At 40.1% G+C, this 24,597-nt stretch overlaps 1 protein-coding gene and 1 pseudogene across 9 annotated transcripts in view; one reads left to right on the forward strand and one right to left on the reverse strand.

Annotated features, from left to right (window-relative positions):
• Window positions 1–24,597, forward strand: part of FNIP2 (folliculin interacting protein 2) — a 147,598-nt gene that overhangs the window by 44,757 nt on the left and 78,244 nt on the right. For 3 of the 9 annotated variants that reach the window (XM_072621377.1, XM_072621379.1, XM_072621380.1), the window contains exons 2-3: window positions 17,327–17,453; window positions 23,032–23,166. In XM_072621377.1, coding sequence (XP_072477478.1) covers window positions 17,327–17,453; window positions 23,032–23,166 — 262 coding nt within the window. Of the gene's footprint in view, window positions 1–3,231; window positions 4,216–4,477; window positions 4,755–4,803; window positions 7,878–17,326; window positions 17,454–23,031; window positions 23,167–24,597 lie in introns of those variants that run through there. The other 6 variants (XM_072621372.1, XM_072621375.1, XM_072621373.1 and 3 more) reach the window with 5 other exon arrangements.
• LOC140510823 (glutathione S-transferase theta-2 pseudogene) lies at window positions 19,258–21,258 on the reverse strand (annotated as a pseudogene).

Here is a 24,597-nt window from a genome sequence, read left to right on the forward strand (position 1 = left end):
TGGTGTGATCTCGGGCAAATGAGCCACGATTTCCTCATCTGTAAAGTAGGGATAACACCTCCTGCGGTACCTTACAACAGTGCATCAAGCAAGGTAAAATTGTTTTGCTACCTCAAAGTGCTATAGAAATGTGTGGCTGTTATCACACCAGGCTGTCATATTCTGTTTCAAATTTTATTTGAATCTTAAAAATGTGTGTGTGTTCCTACCACAGTTATCCCTCACAACAGTTCACATGATCCTTGCATCAATCAGAAATACATACTGAATGTTGCAGAGGATGTGGAAGAATTGGGAGACTAAATGTACACTCTTGATGGAATTGTGAACTGATACAACTATTTTAGAGAGCAGTTTGGCGCTGTGCCCACCCTTTGACCCAGAAATACTACTACTAGGTCTGTATCCCAAAGAAATCAAAGAAAAAGGAAAAGATCATATACAAAAATATACATACGTATACCATATACAAAGATATTTATAACAACTCTTTTTGTGGTGGCAAATAATTATAAATTGAGGGGATGCTCATCAGTTGGGGGAATGGCTGACCAAGTTATGGTATATAATTGTGATGAAATGCTGTTGTGCTGTAGGAAATAATGAGCAGGATGGTTTCAGAAAAACCTGGGAAGATTTATATGAGCTGAAGCAAAATGAAGTGAACAGAGTCAGGAGATCATTGTATACAGTAATGGCAGTACTGTATTGTGAATGATCTAGCTATTCTCAGTAATACAGTGATACAAGACAATTCCTAAGGACTTGTGAAGAATGCTGTCTTCCTCCAGAGAAAAAAACTGATGGAGTTTAAATACAGATCATAGCATACTTTTAAACTTTTAAAATTTTTCTTTTTTTTTTTTTTGGTCCACGTTCTCTATTGCAGTGTGGCTAATGTGGAAATCTGCTTTGCATGATTGTAATGTATAATCTATATTAATATGCTTGCATTCTCAAGGAGGTAGGGAGGGAGAGAATTTGGAACTCAGAAATTATAAAAAATGCATGTTAAAATATGTTTTTTACATGTAATTGAAAAAATAAAAACATTCTTTAAAAAAAATACGCTGATTTGATGTGACTGACTCAGGAGGTTCTTGTTGAAAAGTCTCAGGGGATTAGGTTAATCATGTAAGGAGGAACCAGATTATTAGAAGGCTTTGAATGCCAGGAAGGGGCATTATATTTGATATGGTTAGGTGATAGAAAGCTATTAATCCCTTTTTCAGCAGGGAATGACATAATGAAAGCAGAATTTCAAGAAGATTAGACAGGTTGTGTTTAAAGTAGAATGAAGTAAAGAGGACTGGAGACAGGAAGTGTTCAGAGCATGCCCTTTCTGGAAATAACCCTTCTTCTCCTTGGTTTTCAGTTCCTATGCTGACCAGTGTCTTGACTCACTGGTTCTTTCTACAGTTCATCTCATTTGTTTGGCTCAGCTCTTTTTTTTAAAAGAGCTTGTGACTTGGAGCCAAGATATTTTATCTAGTTGTGTGACCATCTCAGCCTTAGTTTCCTTATCTGTAAAATGGTCATAATAAAGCTTTTACTACCTGTCTCAGAGGGTAGTTGTAAGGATAGAAGTGCTTTGTGACTCCTAAAACACCACATACACATGAGTTTGTTGTTAACAGTAAGAGTATTCTATTAATGCTGACTTTTTAGCTTGTTTCTACTCTCTACATTTTAAAAGTCAGGAAGAAAGTTGTACATATTATGTCATGGTATCTCTGGAAAATGAAAATGTATGTAAAATGTAGAGCTCTCACGCTGTTGGTTCTCACTTTAGATTTTTTAAAATATTGTTTGTTCTTTGCTTTCTCAATGACAGACCCCCATCATCCCATTCATTATTTTTGTCTCATCTGCTTGTCATCACCTTACGTTCTTAGGGGAGTTTTAGCTACTTAATAAGTAGTCAAAACCTCTATCTTTTTTTATAACTCCCTGCCAAAACTGGAGTTCAAACACAGGCTTTTTGAGAAACTGCCTTCAAATTCTGATGCTGCTTTGAACTAGGCTTTCTTTACTAAGCTTTGGGTACGGTTTCATCATCTAACAAAATAAAGGGGTTGGATTGAATGATCTGCAAGACCCTCCCACTTCTAAATCCTATGATACTAACCAAGAAGCTCTAGAAGCCTTGGGGTACAATGGAAGGAGGGATGGATTTGGGGGTCAGAGAACCTGGGCTCAGCTCCTTCCACTGGATTTCTCCTACTTCCTGATCTTGGCCAGTTCATTCACAGGCCTCACCCTGAGCCTCAGTTTCTGCAGTTTTAAAATGAGAGGGTTAGACTGGGTGACTCTTCAAGTGTATGCCTGCCTTCTTTATGGGACTAGAGGCAACTGTATGGTACGGTGGACAGAGCATGGGGCCAGATCCTCAGGCCCTTATGAGAAGACCCAGGGATATCATCTGGGAAACCAAGAGGAATAGAGGCTGTTTCCAGAAAAGGGCAAACTTTGAACACTGTCTGCCTCCAGTCTCTCATCACTTTAATGTATTTTGCACACAACTTGCCCATTCTTGAAATACTGCTTTCATTATGTCATCCCCCTGCTGTGACCCTGGGGTAGTCATTTAAAATTTGTCTCACTTTCCTCAGTTGTTAAATGGGGATATTAATAGCATCTACTGCTCAGGCTTGTGAGGATCAGATGAGATAATATTTGTAGGCTTTTAATAAATGCTTGTTTCTTCCTTCCTCCCTTTCTACTAGACAGGAATACCCAGTGAGGGGTGCTGAGGAGCTGGATGTGCTGTTTATTAAGTGCTAGGCGGAGCTATCTCAGGAATTGTATGATGGAAACCAAAATTATTATTTTTTTATAGAAGAATTGCTTCTTGGTCATTTTGAATCCCTGTGATTTATCCAATTTTTATTCTTGCCTTGAAAAAAGCTGGGCAAAATCAACCTTTGACCAGCATCATCCATTCTCTCCCATGCTTTCTTTGTACCGTAGCCAGCGTCTGTGGTTCCTTGGGCTTAGGGCCTTGTTCAGGTCTGATTGGCATCCTACTATGTGAACACAAGGTTGGAAGTCATCTTTTAGTAGTTAATTTTTGTTCACCAAGCTGATTGGTGCCTAAGATAAAGCGGCAGACTCCTAAGTGTTGGAGACCTTGTATTATGTGATACATAAAAAGAGAGAAATGTAGTTTAAAAATAAGTGGGGGGGGGGGGGGGGAGGTAAGAAAACCAGGATCAGATTGTCATCATGGCATCTGAGCTTGAACTTGAAACAATAGTTGGGTGCTCTCCCTGGAAAGAGAACTGATTTTTCCCCCCTTAGGCTCGATCTTGATGGAATCCCTTAGCTTTTGCTTCTTAAGAGTGGGCCTAAATTTGGGTACTCTGAAGTAGATGGTGTATCACCAAAGCATAATTATTGATACTATTTAGCATTCGTTAAACTATATAACCTTGAGTAAGTCACTTCACCTCTGACTGCCTCAGTTTCCTCAAGTTTGAAATGGGGTGAGGTGATCAGTAAAGTGCATTGCACAGGAAACAATCCTTGTTTCCTTCCTTCATTAAACCATTAATTTTACAACTGATGTTTATTAAGTGACTGTGTGCCTGGGACTGTGCTAGGTTCTTTGACAAAGATGAAACCATCCCTCCCCTTGAGGAGCTTATAGTCCAGCCAGTCCAGTCCAGTAGAATTGCTACATGTACAAGAGTGAGACAGAGTGATTTTAGTGGGGAGATAACTAGCAGCCCCCAGACATTCTTGCTTAGTCCAGGATAAGGGAGTGGGTTTAATGACTGACTCCTGTACCTTTTCTCTTCCTTCTAGTTACCTTCAGGCAGATTTTGCTTGGAGGCACAATGCTTGTCCCTTTGTTTTATAATAAAAGTTCTCTCCATTGTTATCTGGGCCGACTACCCTGTGATGTGGGTGACCACTTGGAGCTCGCTAAGGGGGAGGATTTTGCAAGATTGCTAAACCTGACCTGTCAGATGACACTTGCTCACATGAGAGTCATTAAGAGTTTGTTGTGGCCAATGTCAGAGCAACCTTGCAGCCGAGGGCAAGTCACTGCTTCTGCACTGAGCCATCTGAATAGGTCTTGTGACGAATTAATTGGCTACTACATAATCTCCTACTAGGGAGCTCTGATGTGGGGTGAGTCATGGGAGCTGCTGAGCCTGTGGAGTGCCCTGCTGCCTCTTCATAGCTGGACTACATGCTTTCTGAACAAAAGTAGGAAGTTGTTTTGTTTTTTTTAAAGTTCAAGCTGGGGTTGATCAGACTACATTTCATAACATGTAGGATGAAGTTGACTTCTTAAACTGTTGGCTTGGTTTATAGAATTTGTGTAAATGCTACTTCTTTCTCTTTTCTTAAAAAAAAAAAAATTGGCTAGCTGCTGCCAAGAACCTTGTGAGACTACTCTGTGGGGAACAGGGAGGGTAGCAGTGATTTGGAGTTGTCCTTGTAACTCAGGGCATCTTTTGGACTGCAGAGGAGCTCGGAATTTGTGTCCAAGTCCATGTGGATGATCCAGAGAAACTGGAAGAGCGATTAAACAGCTCAGTGATGTGTAGTGGCACTCCAAGGACCACAAACCGGGAAGGGGCCCAGCCAGATGCTACCAGATGTGGGAGTGATCCTGTTGCTAGTTCTGGAAGGACATGCCACATCAAGACCTTTTGGGGCAAAAAGGCCCTAAGACTTAAGGGACTAGAAAGGAGGACTGGTCATTCTTCAGCAGCAACGACAGAAGCAGGATTGCACAACAGGTTTGGAAGCTTATGTCCAGTTTAAGGTATCAAAGAAAAACTGAATCTAATTGAGTGCATAGTACAATACAGTTGAAATTGGATTATTTCTGTGACTCGAGTGTTTCTAACTAGGAATCAGGCAATCAACAAACCTTTATTTAAGTGCCTACCGTGTGCCAGGCATTGTGCTAGGTGCTGAAAATGTGATCTGTGATAGAGTCCTATTTTATTTTTGTGGGTGGGTAGGGAAGGAATTGAGTTTCCTTTCTGGAAAGAGAATGTGTGAATAGATTTTTAAGTATTCTCCTCTGTGTTCTGATTACCCACCTAGTTTATTCCTAAGTTTTTTGTTACCCCTACTGGTGCCAGCTTCTAAGGAGTGATGACAGCCCTGTAGTTAAAGGGTACAGACTGAAAAGTGATTCCTCTTCACGGTGAGCTGCAGAAATGAGTTGCACTGAGTCCTCCTTTCTTAGTGCCTCGCTCCCCAGCGATACCAGGATACCATTCTGATGGCTGTCAAAGAGCCTGGAGCCCTTACTTTAAAATCAGATTTGTCACAACTCCTCCGTCAATGAGTTATTTTTGAGTTGTTTTGCATTACTCGCTTCCTTTACCTTGCATTACCTCTTCATAGAATCACAGATTTAGCTCATGGATTTAAAGCTGGAAGGACCAATCCCACACTCTCATTTTATAAATAAGAAACTGAAGCCTAGACAGTTGAAGTAACTTGAGCAAGTTCATGCATTTAGTAAGTGGAGCCAAATTTGAACCCAGGTCCTTTGTCTTCAAATCCATTCTTTTCTCTACTATACCATGGCTTTTTTTCCTATATACTACTTGCCGCTAGCAAAACTGAATACTCTAAAAAATCATTATATGTTATTTCTGCCCTGAGCTTTGGAGAAGAATATCTGGGAAAAAGCTAATAGTTGACACGATTTCTTTTCCCCTTGAAACCATTAAAATTATTTGAGAGCCTTTTTTCTTCTTTTCAGAGTTTTCCTATCTGGGAAGTTGGACTCTGAGATATTCTGATTAGGAATGTATGGATTGAGCAATGGTCATCAGATTCTGAGGAAGTCAACTAACCCAACACTGCTATTTTGATCATAGGGTCATATGATTTTAGGATTTGGAGCCAGAAAGGGACTTCAGAAGGAACAGAGATGAGTCCATTGTCCATATTCAGGACTGCAAGAGTAACCTTCCCGGTTCTGGGTCCTATGACTGTGAAACAGAGCAAATGCATAGAACACCTGCTGAAAGGCCCTTGCAAGAAGCCTGAGCCTGACTTTCTCCTTGGTGGTAGGCAGAAGGAATGGTTATCATGTGTGGTTTTAGGATTTTGTGATATCGTTGAGGCATTGCTCTTGGGGATCCTTTTGAAGAGCCAGAGATTCAATTAACATGAGCCCTCAGCACAGTGCTTTACATGTCATGTAATAAAGATTTTTGGACTGAAGCATATTAATTAGAGACTGGGAGAATGATAAGAGAAACCTGTGAACTTTATCTTAGCTCATAGTTATATATTTTAATACAACACACACAAACGTTTTCCTCCCTGTTTATTAAGTCCCTTGAGCTTGCCCTTTGTGGAAGGAATACTAACTCTAGAGTTAGGACCTGGGCTTAAATCCTGGCACTGACCCTGGGCAAGTTAACTTCACTTTTCTGGGCTCATCAGTAAAAGGAGAAAGTTGAATTAGATGGCTAGTAAAGACCTTTTAGCTCTAGAATGGCGGTCCTAAGTGCTGTGTAAATAGTAAAGCATTGTTACTGTTGTCGTCATCGTTGTCTCTGTTGTTACTGGTGATAATGATTGTAATGACCCAGACGTGGTGCCAATAAAGAACAAAGTGGCCAGCCAGGAGTGGCGTGATGGAAGAAGGAAACAAGGGGCATGATCCAGCACCCAGATCATCAATGGCTGAAGAATCGACGCTTGATGGCATTTGTATCAAGCCTTTCTTTTGTTCTTTTCCGTTCCTTGCTGTTTTACTTGTTTTTCTCTCTTAAAGATTTAAGTAAACCAGGCACAGAACCAAAGTTCTTGTAATCAGGGTTTCTCTTAGAGATTGGGGCATAGGGAGGAGGGAGGTCTACACAGGGAACTGAAATGGGAACTACGTGGTGAAATGCTCTTCCTATTTACTCAGGTAGAGAACTGTAATTTAGGTAGAAGCATTGGATGCACTGGGTGCACTGGACACCTGAGTTTTGTCGTCAGAAGACCCTCAGGTTCGAATTCTCCCTCTGCAATTTATGACATATGTGACTTTGGTCAAGTTATTTACCATCTTTGGGCCTCAGGTTCCTTACCTGTAAAATGAGGAGTCTGGACTAAATGTCTAAGATCCATATCTCTAAATCTTGTGATCCCATATGAACCCCTTTGTGTTCTGTTATAGATAACAGGATTTTCATTTATTGAACAGCCTCTTTCTACTTACAGGGCAAGTCAGTTTTTAGGGTTTTAAGAATTTGATCTGTGCTAGGGAACAGGGATACATAAAATGAAACAGGCCTTGCCTTCTGGGAGCTCATGCTCTATTGAGTGGGTGGTGGGAAGTAACGTACACATATAAGTAAATATAAAATATATATGTATACATATGGTAATTTGGGGGAGGAAAGCAGGGGTGCTAACACCTCTTTGATCCCTATTCAAGGCCCTGTGATAGGTAGATACATGATGAAAGATAACTAAAAGCCCTCTTCTTTAGGATTTAATAATCTAACAGAACCATATACAAATAAATTAGGGGCAAAAGAGAATTCCAGACAAAATACCCTGGAAAATGTAAGAAAATTTGAAGAGAAAGCCAATCTCAGGAACGAAATCAGGAGCTTATGAGCTCCTTGGGATCAGGAACCGTCTCTAGTGTTTGTGCTTGGTATATAGTAAGCACTTAATCAGTGCTTATTAAATGATTATTGAGCAGCAGTGTATATTAGGAGTATGTATTAGGAAAAGGCTTTTGAATATTCAAAGAGGTAACCCACTTTTATTATGTTTTTATTCCTCCTAAAGGGAAACAATATAAATTTTGTGAGGGAAAACATTGAAATGAAAGCTTCAGAAGACCTGAGTTCTAGTCTTGACTCTGCCACTAACTAGACATGCAGCCTTGGGTAAATCTTTTTTTTTTTTAATTTAGAATAAATTTTATTGATACATTGTTTTATATCATTCATCTTTCCCACTCTGTTCCTCCTCTCTCATCCCTGCTGGAGAGCCATCCCTTATGACAGAAGAGAAAAAAGAAGAAGAAAGAGAGGAAAAACTCTGGAAAACTAACCAACATAAAAAAAAAATCTGACATTGTATGCAGTATTCTAAACCTATGGCCTCTGCCTCTGCAGAGAGGCAGGGGAAGGTGTCTTCTGTCTCTTCTTTGGGGCCAAGCTTAGTCCTTGTGATATCACAGTATTCAATTTAAATGGCTTTGCTCTTTTTTTACACTGTAGTAGTCACTGTGTGTGTTGTTTCCTTAGCTTCCCTAAAGTCTCTCCGTGCTTCTCTGTGTTCATCATGTTCATTGTTCCTTAGAGTGCAGTAATGTTCCATTACAAACGTATCTGTGTTCATTCTTGAATTCCCCAATTGATGGACATCTGACTTGGCTTCGATTTTCTTGTTACTACCAGTCCTGATCTTTTTGTGTCTTCTAGGGCCTTTTGTTTTTCCATTGCCCTCCCTGAGATACATGCTTGCTTAGCAGTGAAATCTTTGGTGTACCCTTAGCCTGGACCTTTTAAGTGACTTTCTTTGCATTACTCTGTAGAATGGTTCAGTCAATTCACAGGTCCATCTACAATCTGTTAGCAGGGTAGGGCAAATCTCTTAACCTCTGCATCTTGATTTCTTTTGTGTATAAAACAAATGGATTAATTTCAATAATCTCTCAGCTTTTTTCTAATCTGGAAAGTCCTTGATCCTGTAATTTTAAAACCTCCTATGTTCTTCCTAGTCTTTCCTCATTCAGGAAAATGCTAAGTCCTGAAATATTTTGAGGAAACAGAATTTTACATAAAGAAAATCACGGGACTCCTTCCCTTTCAGAATTTCTAAACTTTTCTTGAACTTCTTTTCCTCTTTTTCATTTTATCCAGTTATTCTCCAGGAGAATTTTAATCAGTTGGATTTTTATGTTGCCCTTCACTGCCTTTCACTTCTGTTATCTCTTTTCATTCCTACTTTGAGAGAAATGGGTTGTCTTGGTTTCTTAGCCAACCCCAATGCTTAGGACTGGCACTTTCTCTGAATGAATGAATGAATGAATGAATGAATGAATGAATGAATGAATGACTATATGTCTCTTTATTCGTTGATTTGGCACGATTGATTACTATTCCTCTGAAGTTGTGCCCTTGGTTCAGGTCTTTGTGGCTCCTTAGACCTTATTCAGGAATTCCCTTTGTGGGGCAGGGTTTTCTTGAGCTCTCTTCTGACCAGGGCCAGAAACTGGGGAGCAGAAGTGAATTATTGACAGGAGCCTGTTCTTCAGAGCTGTGGTCCAGGTTAATCTGTTTGATCAAGTCACATGGTAGCCTGTTCAGTTTGAATTCCAGCTCCTCTTGGCTTTCTGGTATCTAAAGTCAACAGTTTTAGGATGACTTTCTTAGACTCACCTCTCAGCTGTTTTCTTCACTCACATGGTTTGTTAAGTGCATAGAAGGGAAAGGAAATGATTCTATGAATGTTGGAGCCATTTGGGATACCAAATGTGTCTAGGGGTACAAAATAGGTACAGTTAAAATATTTTTAATGCTGTTAACATAGGAAATAAAGAAACCTTTAAAAAATAAACTTAACCATTTTTTGCTCTTTCCAACTGTAGTAAGATCATAGGATCATAAATTTAAAGATAAAGGGCACTTAGAGATAGGTCATCTTGTTTTAACCCCCTCATTTTACTGTTGAGGAAACAGAGGTCAAGGAATGTTAAGCAGCTTCTATCAGGTCACAAGGCAGTAAATAGCAGAGCCAGGATTTAAATTAATGTCCTCTGATTCCAAACCTGGTATTCTTTCCTCAGAGTTCTGCTTCCTCTTATGACCAGAACTGTGACTTTCTTCTTTTAGGTCATATTTGATTTCAGGAATTCTAGTGTCTCTTCTTACCAGCTCCACAACGACAAAAATCTAGAGAGTTGTGGTTGATCGATTTTATTTCTTAACAGAAAAAAAAAAGCATTGTAATAGTTTTGAACATATCCTTAAGACGGAAGAAAGGAGACAAGTACTGGATTTCTTAAGTGCCTGCCGTGTGCCAGGCATTGACTAAGCTCTTTACAAACATTATCTGTTGATCCTCACAACAACCCTGAGGGTTAGGGGCTATTATGACCCTATTTTACAGTTGAGGAAAATGAGGCAGGGGGCAGTTAAGTGACTTACCCTGGGTCACACAGTTATCAAGTGTCTGAGGCTGTTTGAACACTACTCTTCCTGACCAGTGGTCTACCTACTGTGCCACCAGCCATCTGAGAAGATCATAGACCATCAATGAAGTACTGAAAGGGAGCTCAGAGTCTAGAGTCGGACCTCATTTTACAGGAAAGTTGTCCAGTGTCACACATGTAGTTTGCATCCGAGGAGGGATTGTAACTTGGTCCTCTAACTCCAAGCCACTTCTACAAGCCCACTATACCATGCTGCTGTGTAGTCACTGAGAAATATTCTTTTACCAGTCTGTCTCTTTTAAAGACAGTATACAGTAGGCTGGACTTCGAATATTAAGAGCTGTGTTTGCTCCCTAGTGTGTGACAAGGGCAACTCAGCACATTTCTGATAACACTTGTAATGTCTACTGTCCTAGAATTGTCTTGAGGCTGAATGAGTTTTGTATGTAAAGCATTTAGCAGATGTCAGTTGTATAAAATATGTAAAAATTGTCATGTTAAAAAAAATCTATAGTCCTGATAATTAAGAAACTTTAAGAACTATGGTTGTTAACAGGAGAGAAGTAAATCGTGTACCCTGTTTAAAGTAGGCAGAGAATCCATACTTCTCTGCTAGCTGCAGAAAGCCTGGGTCACATTAAAAATCTTTTCATTTGACTCAAAACTAACACTGGCCTTAAAGGCCCACCTTCTGCTTAGTGAAGGAAAGCATTTCCTGTTTGACGGTGGGTTACAACTCAGGTTCAGAAGGAACTGTTAGGTACTGCTTTGTGTTAGAATGATGAAAGAAAAAGAGAAAATAACTTTTAAATAGAATTAGGAAATCTGCTTTGTGTTTGAGGTTGTGAACTTTTGGAGAATTTTGAATTGTACATATGGTATACCTGGATCTAGAAATAACTGAAAATGTGGGTTTCTCCCCTTCCCCCCTAACCAAAAGGAAGACCACCACACTTGGAAAAGACAAACCTTCATCAGTATCTGAGCAAATTTGTGAGCTTGAAATTGTCTCGTGAAAAATCATCTTGCCTTGATAGTTGTTAGACAAACATTTGTTAAATTGAGTGAATAAATAGTTATGCCCTGTGAGGGGCCTTGAAAAAGAGTTTACATATTGCTAGGGGAGTCTTATTGAAATGCATTATTGTCATAAGATTTCCCCCAGTAAGATCTTAAATTGCTTCAATAACGTGTTTTAGTTGGTTGGTTGACGGTGAAATTTAGCTACTTACTGATGGCGATTCCTTTGTGATTTTTAAAGCAACCTCTTCTTTCTCTGCACAGTCCCAAAAGGACAATTATCTCTGCCCTGTTGAGGGGCTAGAGGTGGAATACTAAAGTAACCTGGAAATGAATTGGAACAAATTTTTGCCAACTTGACAGTACTTTGATTAAAATGGTTTTGTACGTTTTCAAGAATATTGATGATACAAGAGGATAAAGCATTAAACAAATTGTGTTTAAATGCACCTGTTAATCTGGTGCATGTGGCTATTTACTCCATTAGAGTTTGCAGATCAACCACCCAGCCATGTCTTCTATCCTATGGGATTCTCACATATGCTGTTCCATAGATTTTTACACAGAATCCACACACTATGTTAGAGGCCTTCCTCTGGGTCTTGTTATGATCAATTGATCAACCAACATTTATTAAGTACCTGCTGTGCTCTATGTACTAGGCACTATGCTAAGTGCTGTTACAATTTGGGGTTTATCACTGCAACTTTTGAGGTTTGTATCATTGCAATATATTTAACCAGCACAGCACAAAAAATTGATACATTTTCTTGATGATATTGCCTCATCCCACTTTCTGCAGGTAAATCAAGTTCATTAATATATAAATTTATTTGTAGGATCCAAGACATATAGGCAACTGATACAAATATTTAAGTCCAAAAAACAACTGGGAAAAGGATAGGAACAGGAATTTTTTTTCCTTTTAAAGAAAAGTATTATAGAATTTTTTTTCCATAAAGAGCATGGATATAGAGCTGAAAGGACTCGTTTAGATAATTTTGTTCAATCTCTTCCTATTACAGATCAGGAAAAGAAGACTGAGAAAATTTAATGACTTGTCTAAGATATTCATCCTGTAAGCATCAGATCCCCTGATTCAAAGATCTAGCATTCTTTCATTTGGAACTTGCTGGTGTTTTTTAAAAATTTGTTTGAGCATCACTCTCACTTTACAGTAACTCCCCAGCCCCCAAATAGAAGCTTCCTTTGTAACAAGTAATTTCTATAAACAAACTAAATCAACACACTGGTCACATCTGAAAATGTCACCACCATATCTCTGCTCGTAGGTTGGAGGTATGCATTACCATCTAATAACCCAACAGTTTTCAAAAGAAGAAATGTAAACTATCAATCAACAGTTACATGAAAGAATGCCGTAAGTCACTAATAGTGAGAGATGCACATTTAAAAGAGCTCTGAAGTCTTCCCTCTGTGTTTATCAAACTGATAAAAAGATGACAAAAGACTCAATTGTTGATGTTGGAGGGATTGTGGAAAGATTAGTGCCTTGTTATATTTTATATTGTTCGAAGAACTTGTGAGTTGGTGCAGCTGGAAAATAATTTGTAATTGTGCCTCCCCCTAAAAAATCACTAAATTATTCATCTCCTTTGAGTCAGTGATAGTGCAGCTAACCCTGCAGTCAGGAAGATCTGAGGGTTCAAATCTAGCCTCAGCTGCTTACTAGTTATGTGATACTGGGCAAGGCACTTAACCCTGTTTACCTCAGTTTCCTCATCTGTAAGATGGGGATAATAACCTCTCAGGGTTGCTGTGAGAATCAAATTTGATATCGATAATAAGCATTAGTGCCTGACACATAGTAGACACTATATAAATGCTTGTTCCTTCTTCTGATACTAATAATTACGTATATACTCTAAAGAAGCTAAAGATAAAAAAGAAAAGGTCTCATGTATATGAAAACATTTTATTTCTATAATTTTTGTAGTGCCAAATTGGTGGCTTTTGATTGGGGAAGAGCTGTGCAAATTGTGCTATATGAATTAACCAAATAAATACTATTGCATCAAAAGAATTTTTTTTTAAAAAATGAGTAATTCAGAGAAACCTGGGAAAAATTATGAATTGATGAAAAGTAAGCAGAGCGAGGAGAATCATTTTTATAATGACTATAATAAAGTGAAGGAAAACTACCTTAAAAGACTTTGGAACTTTGGTTTATGTAATTTACTGTTCTACTTCAGAGAATTCAAGGTGTGAAGCATGCCTCCCCCTTGTCAGCAGAGAAGAATGGACTGTAAGTTTGGAACAAAACTTAGATTGTTGGACAAGGCCTTTATTTTTATTTTATTAACTGTACTTCTTTGTTACCCTGATGAGGTTCTGTAGTTAGGTCAATGAGTCATCACATAGAGGAATTATTTTAAAGGATCAATAAAACATTTAAAACAAAAGGAATATGCTTGCCCTCCAGAAAGAAACATTGTTCAGTTTTTGAAAGATTTTTTTCCTGTTCTGTGCTGTTAGCAAAAAGAAATCAAGTTAATTTTTATGACCATATTTATGTAACTTTTCCATATCAAAACAAATAAATTCCTTAACCAGGAGCAAAATATAGGAACAAAGAACTCACAAGGTCTAGCTATTCTGGAAAGCAATTTGGAACAGTGCCCAAAAAGCCACTGACCAGTGCATGCATACCCTTGACCTAGATATGACATTGCTGGGCCTATAGCCCAACAGGATCAAAGAAAGAGGAGAAGCGCCCATATGTACAAAAATAATTATAGCAATTTTTTTCATAGTGGCTAAAATGGTAAACTAAACTGGCAACCACCTATTGGGGACGGGCTAAACAAATTGTGGTATATGAATGTAATGGAATATTATTTGCATCACATAAGAAATTATGAAATGGAGAATTTCAGAAGAAACTGGCAAACCAAGGTAGTGAAGTGAGCACAACTAGAACAGTTTATACGACAGTGACATTATGAAGAAGAAAAACTTTAAGACTTTAGAGCTCTCATGAAGTGATAAAGTATTAGTCTAGAGGACTAAAGATGAAAAATGTTCCTCATTTCTTGCTAAATTGGTGATGAACTTACGATATAGAATGAGACATACATTTTTTTTTTGATGGATACAACATGGAAATTTGCTTTGCTGGAATATATACACATACACACATATACATATACATGCATATATACACATACATCCACACATATATATACATATGTATATACACACATACATACACGCATACATATATATTCGTTATGAGGGTTTTACTATAATTGTTTAATGGGTAGGGCATTGTAAAGGAGAGGATAATAAATGCTTGGAAAATTAAACCCAAGAAAGTGGTCACAGAACCTTTGAACTCTGTACCTGTAGCGTGGAACATGATTTTTCCCCTCTTCTCTGGTCATTCCTTTCCTCAACTTTTTAAGAACCATCAAAGAAGAGTGAAGTTCTTAAACCTTAACTGAGGCCTTATAAGAATGAGGTACCTGTTGCTATTGACAACCACAGCTAAGAGGTGGGAGGGGAGGAACACCTACATACTTTCTATCAAATAGGAAAGAACTGAGGAAAATAACCAATGGAATATGATTATAAATGCATTATTTGTACAGGAGAAGAAGAGGAGGTCTTAGGGGAAATTAGATGGTGCTTTTATTATCCCTGAAGAGAAACTATCTTTGTAATATCAGTATTTTGCTAGTGATGCTGAAAATCATGGAATATCCTAGTCTTTTCAAAGAATTAAAATTGAGGATCTCTCAAAGAGAGAGTGAGAGAGGTGTGTGGTGGGTTTGTGAGCTACAACATGTTACTAGGCAGGAATTAATTGCACAAGAGAAGTGATGGAAAAGGTACTTATAGCAGAAATATGTGTGACCTGGGAAGAAGGCATAGCAAGATGGAGGGATAATCATCGGTGTCCGTGGAATGTTTAGAGATCTTGATTCTAGAGAGCTGCCCAGCATTTTTTTGTGAAACAATTTTGGGAAGGATATGGACAATGGTGCACTAGAAATATTTAATAAGACGTTCAATTTAAGCATTTATTAGGCTGCTGCCACGTACCAGGCACTATTCCAAGTGCTAGGGAAGCAGAAACAAAATATAAAACGGTGTCCACCCTCAGGGTACTTTTAAGTAACTTACTCTGAGATCAAAATTTTCAAATTCTTATGGGCCATTGAGAGGGTTTTTCTTAGGATTATTGGAATTAGAACTAGAAAGGACTTTAATATTGAAGTCCTCTTTCTCCTGCTTATGCTTCCTCCTTTCATATGTACTCCAAAACAAATTTATTCGGTAAGCATTTATTAAATTCTTATTGTGTAAGTGCTGTGGTAAGTGCTAGGCATACAAGGACCACCCCCTTCCCCCAAATGAGAACAACCCCTGCCCTGCAGATTACATTCTCCTGTTATTAGGATTAACACACTACAGAAGTGAAAATTTGAGTGAAAAATTTATCTAGATTAATTAGGCTAAAAAAAAAAAACTTCATCTGAGTGAGATATTGGAACTGTTTGGCACTCTTACACTCTCTCTTTCTCTCTGTCTGTCTCTCTCAAATTGCCTGAGTTATCTGCATGATCGTCTTCCTGACTCTCCATGTGTCTGTGTAAACCCCTATGACTTGTCCATGGCTGCAGGAGTAAGACTTGAAACCAGGTTTTTCTTCCATGAAGGCTGGCCCTCCGGCACTAGTACATGTTGCCTACCCTTTTTTAATGAGGCAAACTAGAACTTTAAAAACATAGTCCTTTCAACCACACGTTTTTAGCCTTTATTTCTTGTGCCATTTCAGTTAGAAATAGTTTTCTTCATCAAAGGCTGGTACTGGTGAATATTAAACATGGCCTTATGTCAAAAGGCATCTTGAGGAAACTTTCCATCATTTACTTGTCTGAGAACTGTAGTTGCTTACAGATCCCACCACTTATTAAAAGATGGTTGTATAGAAATAAATTTAAAATTGACATGCTCATATTAGCTTTCTGAACCAAAGACTACATAATTGGAATAGGATCATTTTTAGGTTATTTTAGCAATGTGTAGGTTTTCATTAATAATGTTTTAATGAGTTTTACAAAAAGATAAACATCAGACTTTTTAAAAAGAATAATTTCTCTAGCTCTGTTTCAATAAGGTTTGATTATCAGAGTCAAAATAGGCTGAACCAGAAAAAAGCTGCTAATGAAGAAGTCTTGATTACATCTTTTCATTTTCACTCTCTTTAGCCTGCATATCATTATAATAGCATGTGCCTACAGAGTTTCCCTATTGAAATGCACTCAAGAATGATTCTAAACCATTTTCTTTATGGCTTTCCTTTCTTTGTCTTCTCTTGGATCACATGATAACCTGTGTATTGACCCCACAGTAATGAACACCACTATACTAATGCCTATATTAATGAGGAAGACACCTTGTAATAACACATTTAATTGTTCAGAACTGTATCACCAGAGGTAGCCATGTTTGGGAGCTGGGATATATTCCCTCCCCATCATACTTCATACCTAATTAAGCCTTTTTCCTCAGTGAGGTGGACTCTAACTCCCTTGGCCCTCTTTGCACTATGGTGGGAGGTGTTGTATTTTCTTTCTAGGTAGTCTAGTGCCCAGGGACATGGAGGCTAAAGATAGCCACAGATGAGCAGTGTCTTTTCTATTTCTAGTTGATTGGCCCTTTGGTTCTTGGATTTTGCCTTTCTTTCAGCCAAGACTGACATCTTTGGGAAGCTTCATGGTGTAGTAGATACGGCAGTGGTTTTGGAGTAAGGAAGACATAGGGTCAAGTCCAGACTCAGACACTTACTTAGCTGCCTTAATTCTGGGCAAGCCGCTTAAACTCTCTGTGCCCATTTCTTCATCTGTAAAGTAAGAGGATTGGACTGGATGGCTTTTGAGGTCCCTTTTAACTTGAAATCAGTGCTTCTATGATCTAGCCCTGTTTTTGAGAGCATACGTGCGACACAGAGTCCTTGCCTTGTCTCTTCTAGTCTGATGCTTCCGGGCCAGTGTGAAGGACATTGTAACCTCACCTGCTCCCTGACTCTCAGAGACGTTCTTGGTGAAGGTGCCTCCTGTATGTTTGTCACTCACTGTCTAAAGTGTAGTTTGAGCTTTAAGTAACTTCTTGTGCCTTCTTACTTCCTAGTTGGTCATGTTCCGAGTTTGACTTGAATGAGATCCGCCTGATCGTTTACCAGGATTGTGAAAGGAGGGGCCGACAAGTCTTGTTTGACTCTAAAGCAGTCCGGAAGATGGAGGAATCCTCAGTTCAGGTATGAAATGCTCATCTGGCTTTTGTTGAGCTCTTTTTGTTCTTTGGCCATCTCTGTAATTAGTCAGGTATTGCTCTGACTGCCTGCTTTGTGTTGTGGGGACTATACAAGGAAAAAGTAGCTCTTGTCTTCAGAAGTCTTAAAGCTGAGCTATAAACAGCGGCCCATAGAAAACAATTGGTAAGGATCTGTGATGTAATGCATAGAGGTATTCTTCCCATCAGGGTCATAGGCCTTCTAGTTTAGCAGACATGCCTCAAGAGTTACTGGGGAGGAAAAATCCATCCCTCTGAAGCAGACCTTAATATATACTGTTCACTTGATGGTAGTAAAGAGGCTATTACTTCATTGCACTGGAAATCTTTTTCACTAGAGGTAAGACCTGCTGTAGTCCTGCTGGCTTGGACTTTGAGAAGTCACAATCGCTTTCAAGCCATATTTATACTTCAAAATAGGACTTGAATGGACACCCAGACTATTAATGTTGTCAGAATTTAGATGAGGATTAGACCAATTAAGGCAGACTTCATAGAGGACATGGGTCCCAAATTAGACCCATAAAGAGTATGTGGGATTTAGATAGACAGAAGAGAAAGGGAGAGGACATCCAGGAAAAGGAAATAGAATGAGTCTGAAATAGATGGTGAGGAGATTGCCTTGACTGTAGTGAAGAGTGTGTAACGGGGATTAGCATAGGGCAGAGAACAGTGTTGGATGGTACAGTGAGGCTGGGCTGTGGAGGGCCTTGAAAACCAAGCCAAGAAGTTAGACTTTGATGTGGAAAGTAGAAGGAAGGCCCTGAAGTTTTTTGAGCAGAGGAGTCCCATGATAAAATTCATGTTTTAGGAAGATTACTCTAGTGCCTAGAACCATTTATGCTAGATAAATTGAAGGAGAGAGGCCAGAACCAGGGAAACTTAGTAGGGAACTGTTGGAGTAATCCAGGCATGAGATGATCAGGGTCCTGACTGGGGCTAAGGACATAACAGGGCAATATCAGTGAAAATGGAGTGGATAAGAAGGTTTTTTCCATGGAAGACTGAGGACTGACAGGATACAGAGGATGAAGGAGAAGAGGTGGATGAGTTAAAGGTGACTACAAGTGTTTTATGTTGGGAGAATGGCAGTACCATTGATTGTTACAAAGAGAGATGAGTTGAGAAGTATCGATTTGGAAGTAAAAGATGTGAATGTAGTTTCAGACATGATTTAGATTTTAGACCTGCTAAATTTGAAGGGCAAGTGAAATATATAGGTGTCAAAAAGTCCTTACGTCATTAAAGACACAAGTAGAATGCTTTATGGCTTTTATTTCTCTTAATGTATTTATTTTCCTGGTGATATAATTATATTGTAGAGTTGCCCTTTAAGTTATTATCAATGTCTCAGAGTTATAGGATTGTAGATTTAGAGCTGGATGAACCCTTAAAGTTACTCTAGTCCAAGACCCTCTTTTTTTTTTTTTTTTGAGTGAAAAAGCATTTATCTGGTTCTTATTATACATCACTCACTATGCCAAATGCTTTGAATACAGAAATAAGCAAAAAGACCATCCCAGCCATCAAAGAGCTCTTACATGCTATGGAGGGGGAGGGGAAGGAGACAGCATAAAGGGGAGCTAGGTCATGAGAAGGGGGTGGAGGACATGGGCATATAGTTTGGAAATGGAATGGAGCGTTGGAGAAAGTTCTGTCAGAGTCTGTTGTCCACGGGCCACGGTCCAGGATCTGGGGTGAGGAGGAGAAGGAGGAAGAGGAAGGAGGATGATCAGATTACAGATAGCATTGTTTGGAAATGTCTTGTATTAGGGGATCTTTGAAAGACATAACCTCATCTAATCCTGAGTGGCCAAGGGGATGTCCTTCAAGGTCCTGGGCTCTGCACAGAGTTTATGGATGACTTCCAAGGTCTCTTGGTATAGCTTCTCCCCCAAAGTGGCTTTCTCCCACCCATGCCAAGCTGTGAGCTTGGGCCATCCCTCAAAAACACTAAAACCAGCATAGAAGGTCTGCATCAGCTCCTCCAGCGCCATCAGATCAGCCACAGAGATCTGGTCACCAGTGAGGAAGAGCTTGTCCTGTAGGAAATTCTGCTCCAGATGTTGTAGGAGTTTTGTTATGAAGGCTATGTTCCTGTCCACTTTCTCTTTGGGGATATGGACATCAATGAGAGGGCCCAGCACCCAAATCCATAGCACTGAGCCAAATGTACCTCGAATGGAGTCAACATGCCAGTGCCCGTGCCTGCAGGTCTGGGGGAAACCAGTGAGCTGGGTGTTGTATTTTTGACTCAGGTGGTGCAGGATGGCCACTCTTTCCGCCAAGGTGAAATTTCCATCTTTCATGGCCAGCATTGTCTTCAGTCTGTTCACTTTGGCAAAATCATCAGTCATGTACTGCCCCTGGAACAGCTCCACTTTGCATCTCAAAGGGGATGCAATTAACCTTGGCGAAAAGGTGGAGGATGAGGCTGAGCTGGGAGAGAAGGTCTCATGGCTGAGGGGATCAGATGGGTCCTGATATAGGCCAAGACCCTCTTTTTAACAAAGGAGGAAACCAAGGCCCAGGAAGCAAAGTGATTTGGTCAAGGGAAGACAGGTATTAAGTTGCAGAGCCAGGATTTAAACCCTGGATCCAGATTCAGCCCCTTTTTCTTCCTAACCACCATCCACCAGAGTAACCCCCTGAAAGTTTGGTAATGTAATGACTGTCCAGCCTATCCCTATTTGTGTATTTCTGGCTCTTATGGGTCTTCTGGTGTAATAGAATGGAGCAGCTCATTCTGTCCCTGTCTGGGGAAGTAACCTGTACAGTATCATTCCCACACTTGTCTCCTCTGGTTTTCTAGGCCCATCAGACAGACCTTCTGGCTGCCTAAAGCCTGTTTTGAATAAACTTAGCTTCTCAGATTCTGGCTTTGCTTTCTCAGACTTCCAGCTTTGCAGCCAAATAAATACTTTACTGTGGTGAAAAAGAACCCTTGGGCCTGGGGGTTTCTTCTACCCCAGATAAAGATCATTCTTTCCTTCAGGAAGGAAGTATTTTTGTTAAAAGGCTACTCTTGTTGGGTGTATTTCACTTCACTTTAAAATAGAATTCAGGAATTCAGCTAATCATTTAAAAAAAAAAAAAAGGCCTGGACTTACCTGGGTGAAAGTAGGGGAGGGAAGGGAAATCTCTCAGCTTAGTCACAGTGGGCTTTGACTAGATTTTTATCCTGAGCAAGGCTTGCCAGGACTGGACCTTTCCCTTTGTGGGTGGGAGATCATTTAATATAATTTTCCATTTCCCAGAAGGATGGGAACTTAGCTGCACACTCATTCACCTTGTCAGTGGAGTTCCCCAGGGACAGGCAGAGACAACAAAACAAAATAACTCCAGCAATTTGTAAAAATGATGGGAGGCTTCAGTACATTTGTTGAAATGAAGACTTTGGGAAGGACTTTTGTCTGCCTTCCACTTATCATACCAAGGAGTCTACTAAGGCCCAGAGAAGTGGAGGGATTTGCCTAAGCCAAATGAGTAGTATTCCCAGATCTGCTGCTCTTAACATGATACCACAATTCACCTCAGAACATATTTACAGTGAGTGCTTTGTGCAAGGTCTCTATGCCTTGTACTGTTGCAAGTATAAGGGAAGTTTGTCAGGTGAGTCTGTGTCTTCTCCTTCCTTGATCTGGGGCCAGGAAGATGCATCTGCATAAGGAGATGTGTAATACCAACAGCTTTTGTCTAAAGGCAGAGATCAAAGACTTGCATTCCGCCAAATGGAACCTGGTTGTCCTGAGTCCCAGGTGGCCAGTCATCTTGTAGGGAGAGATCAGGTTTGTTCAGTGAAAATTAATCAGAAATTTTCTGTATCACCTCAACAAGGCGCAGTGCCTTTTTCTATGGGGAGGTGCTTTCCAAACCTCAGATGAAAGCATTTTTCTTGTAAACTTACCAAATTGATCAAGGGTTTTTCTGATTAACCTTCCTTATATTAAGACGTTCAAATTTAAATATTAAATGTTCAAATTTAGTAGGTCTAGATATAGCTTAGTAACAAAACAGGGCTGTCCTCAAGGGGCTTACAGTCTCCTGGGGGACAAAACTCACCCATAGATGAGTATATGTCAGTTACAGGGGCTTTCAGGAAAGGCCTCATTGAAGGTGATAGCAATTGAGCCTTGAAGAGAGATGTCTTTGTATCCTCAGGGCCTAGAACAGTGCCATGTGCTGAGTAGACAAGTAATTAATGCTTGTTGAATTGAATTAAGAAGTAGAAGGTGAAGAAAGCAAACCTTCCGGCCCTGGGGGACAGATTGTACAGAGGTGTCAGAGTGTGAGATGGACTATCATGGATAAGGACCTGAAAAGTTCTCTGGTTCTGTTGGAACCTGAATCATGGGAGTAGTACAAAACACAATCATTCTATAAAGATATGGAGGAGCCATCCTGTGAAGAGTTTTAAATGCCAAGCTTAGGGGCTGATGTCATCCTGGGAGTGACAGGGAGCCACTGAAACTTCTTGAGCCAAGTGTTAACTTGGTGAGACCTGCCTCCTCCAATACCATTTTACTTTTCATGGAGTAGTCCTGATTCACCCTATAAAATGCAGATTATGTCTTAAAGTTGGAGAGGTAGATTTAAAAATGTGTTCTAGCCCAAGCATTTCAGACTAGTGTGAATTTCCATTATAAATTAGGTTCCTTGACCTGCTGGCTGTTATTAGGATAAGTGGCAAAAGTGGTGACTCGTTGGAAAGTGTTCAGAGGAACCTGGCTTCTGAAGTGGGTGCTGGTAACCACTCTGTAAGTCCCTCCTGAGTGATGATGTGAGTGGCACATGACTGCTGAATTATGTACTTAGAACTGCCTAATGAGAGTCACACTAGAAGCTAGATAAGCCATCCTTGCTTTAGTGAACTGCAAATCAAAAAGTACGTAAGACTGAGGTGATGGGCAGCTGGCCTGGTGGTTAGAGCTGGTCTGGGAGTGTGAAAGCCATAGGTTCAAACATACACGGACCGTGATTAAGTCAATTAAACTTTCGTTGCCCCAGGCAACTCTCTAAGATGTAAAATTGCCCCAGAATTGCTCTGGTAGAGGTGATTTTCTCTCTGGACCAAAGTTGAAATCAAATACTAAGAGAAAGAGTGAGGGTTTGAAGAGGGTAGGGGAGATCAAAGGTAGGAAGAAGAGACAGGGAAAAGGTGGCAACTAATTTTAAAAACAATTTGTGTCACTTTCGTAAAAACTACTGATGGAATAGATTGTATTTTACGTAACCTGTATTAATCTCAATGTTACTTTAAAAATATTGATAATGTTTAGATGTTTATTTTTAAACATCAGTTAAGGAAATCAGTAATAGTCTTTTTTTTAACCCAACAACTTTATTTAGTGTTGTCCAATTCCTGAGTATTATATATTCTCCAAAGACATCCCCATCCCTGGGTCACCTGTAAAAGCAATATTGATGTGTTTTGCTCACATTTGATTGCCCCGAATGTTTTATTGAAGGCACTCCCAGGTTGCAAAGGTGAGCTGATGAACCTGGCTGTCTTCAAGGTCTGATTTATCTCTCTCTGTCCCTAGAGAACTGAGGATGTCCTCCTTAAAATGCCAGTCAAATGCTGCCAGGCACGTAACAGCAGCAGCAGTGGCAGCACCTCTTCCCATCCTTCTTCAGGGGGCTCTCTACATGGCAAGGAGCAACTTCCCAAGTACCAGGTAAGAGGAGTCCAGGATGGGGAGGGCATACCACCAAAGGGAGAGGCAGAAACTCCTCACTGAAGTCCTAAGGTGGGGAGGAATAGCTCTTGTAGACCCAGTAGCCCACAGTTCTTTAGGGTTGTCAGCCATGTACCTGAGTTTTGCCTCTTGATTCTGGATGCAAAATTGTTGTGGTTTATATTGTGCCCATGAAGGGACGCCAAAAATTGTTGGGGTTTCATGATGTGTTGTGGTGGGACCACCTCTATTCCAAGTAGAGGCTCCAAGAGGGAGCAGCAACTTCAGAGGATGCATAACAGAAATTGTGAATATGAAAAAGGCAGGAGGGGCTTGTTAAGGGATTAGGTAATAGGGGAGAGGTCTCAGCCGCAATGGTACTGCACATTGTAATTACCCCCAATACATACAGAAAACCCATTTTGGGGGGGTTATGTATCTGTGATAATGATGTTATAGTAAGCATCTCTATGGCATAAGTTTACTCTAGGTCAGTTCTTTACTATTATTGTGCAGGTGGCTACTTAGGCAAAGTCCCTTGTATTGTTTTGGGGTCCACATCCTGCTTGGACATCCTGGTGGTGCTGCTTTCTGATTGGCTGAATATTGTGGTGCTGTCTGAGACTAGATGGATGTGATTGTGTATACATCTGCTGTTTCTGGGTCTGGGGGCAGTGGCTGGTTAGAGGCAGCGGTTGGGCTCTCATCACATGGACATGCCACTGTTCTGTGAGAAATGTAAGTTCATGGACTGTTGTCCTAGTGCTGTTGTTCTGATGAGTAATGAGGCCTCTATGAAGAAGTTAGGACGTTGAGTGGGGTGGGGTGTGAGTGGCTGGGTAAGTACAGTGGGCCTAGAAGGAAGTTAGACTATTGGGGCTGGGGGCACCTCTATTAGGATTCCATCAGAACGATGGAGAGTGTAGGTAGCTCAGCACAGTCTGCCCTGGCATTGCAGTGCATTGAGAACAATCAAGTAGAAGTGTCCTTCCTCGTTTTATCTCTGTTCCCATTGAAAATAGCCAGGATTCCTAGTTAGGCCCTAAGAATCCACCAGAGTTTCTTGAGTGTGTGCAACCTTCCCCTTATGAGTCAGCATGCCTGTACTTCTGGGAGGTGCCCAATGCTGGAAAGGAATTGTTTGGAATCTCAGAGGGCTGGTGTTCATCTGTGGAAAGCAGAAGAGCAAATGAAATTCAGCAAGAATTTATTAAGCACCTGCTAGGTGCCAAGCCCTGTGTTAGGCACTGGGGATACAAGACAAAAATGAAGTCATTCTTAAGAATCTTAGATTTAGGGTGGGAAGAGGTCTTGGATGCTAGCTGACCCTCATCCCTTATTTGAGATAACAAAACTGAGGCCCACACTAAAGGCTAAGTGAGTGCCTAAGGTCACAGGATCAAATGAAATAAGATGTGAAGCTTTGCAAAT

The sequence above is a fragment of the Notamacropus eugenii genome, chromosome 6 (assembly GCF_028372415.1).
Source record: "Notamacropus eugenii isolate mMacEug1 chromosome 6, mMacEug1.pri_v2, whole genome shotgun sequence".
NCBI lineage: Eukaryota > Metazoa > Chordata > Mammalia > Diprotodontia > Macropodidae > Notamacropus > Notamacropus eugenii.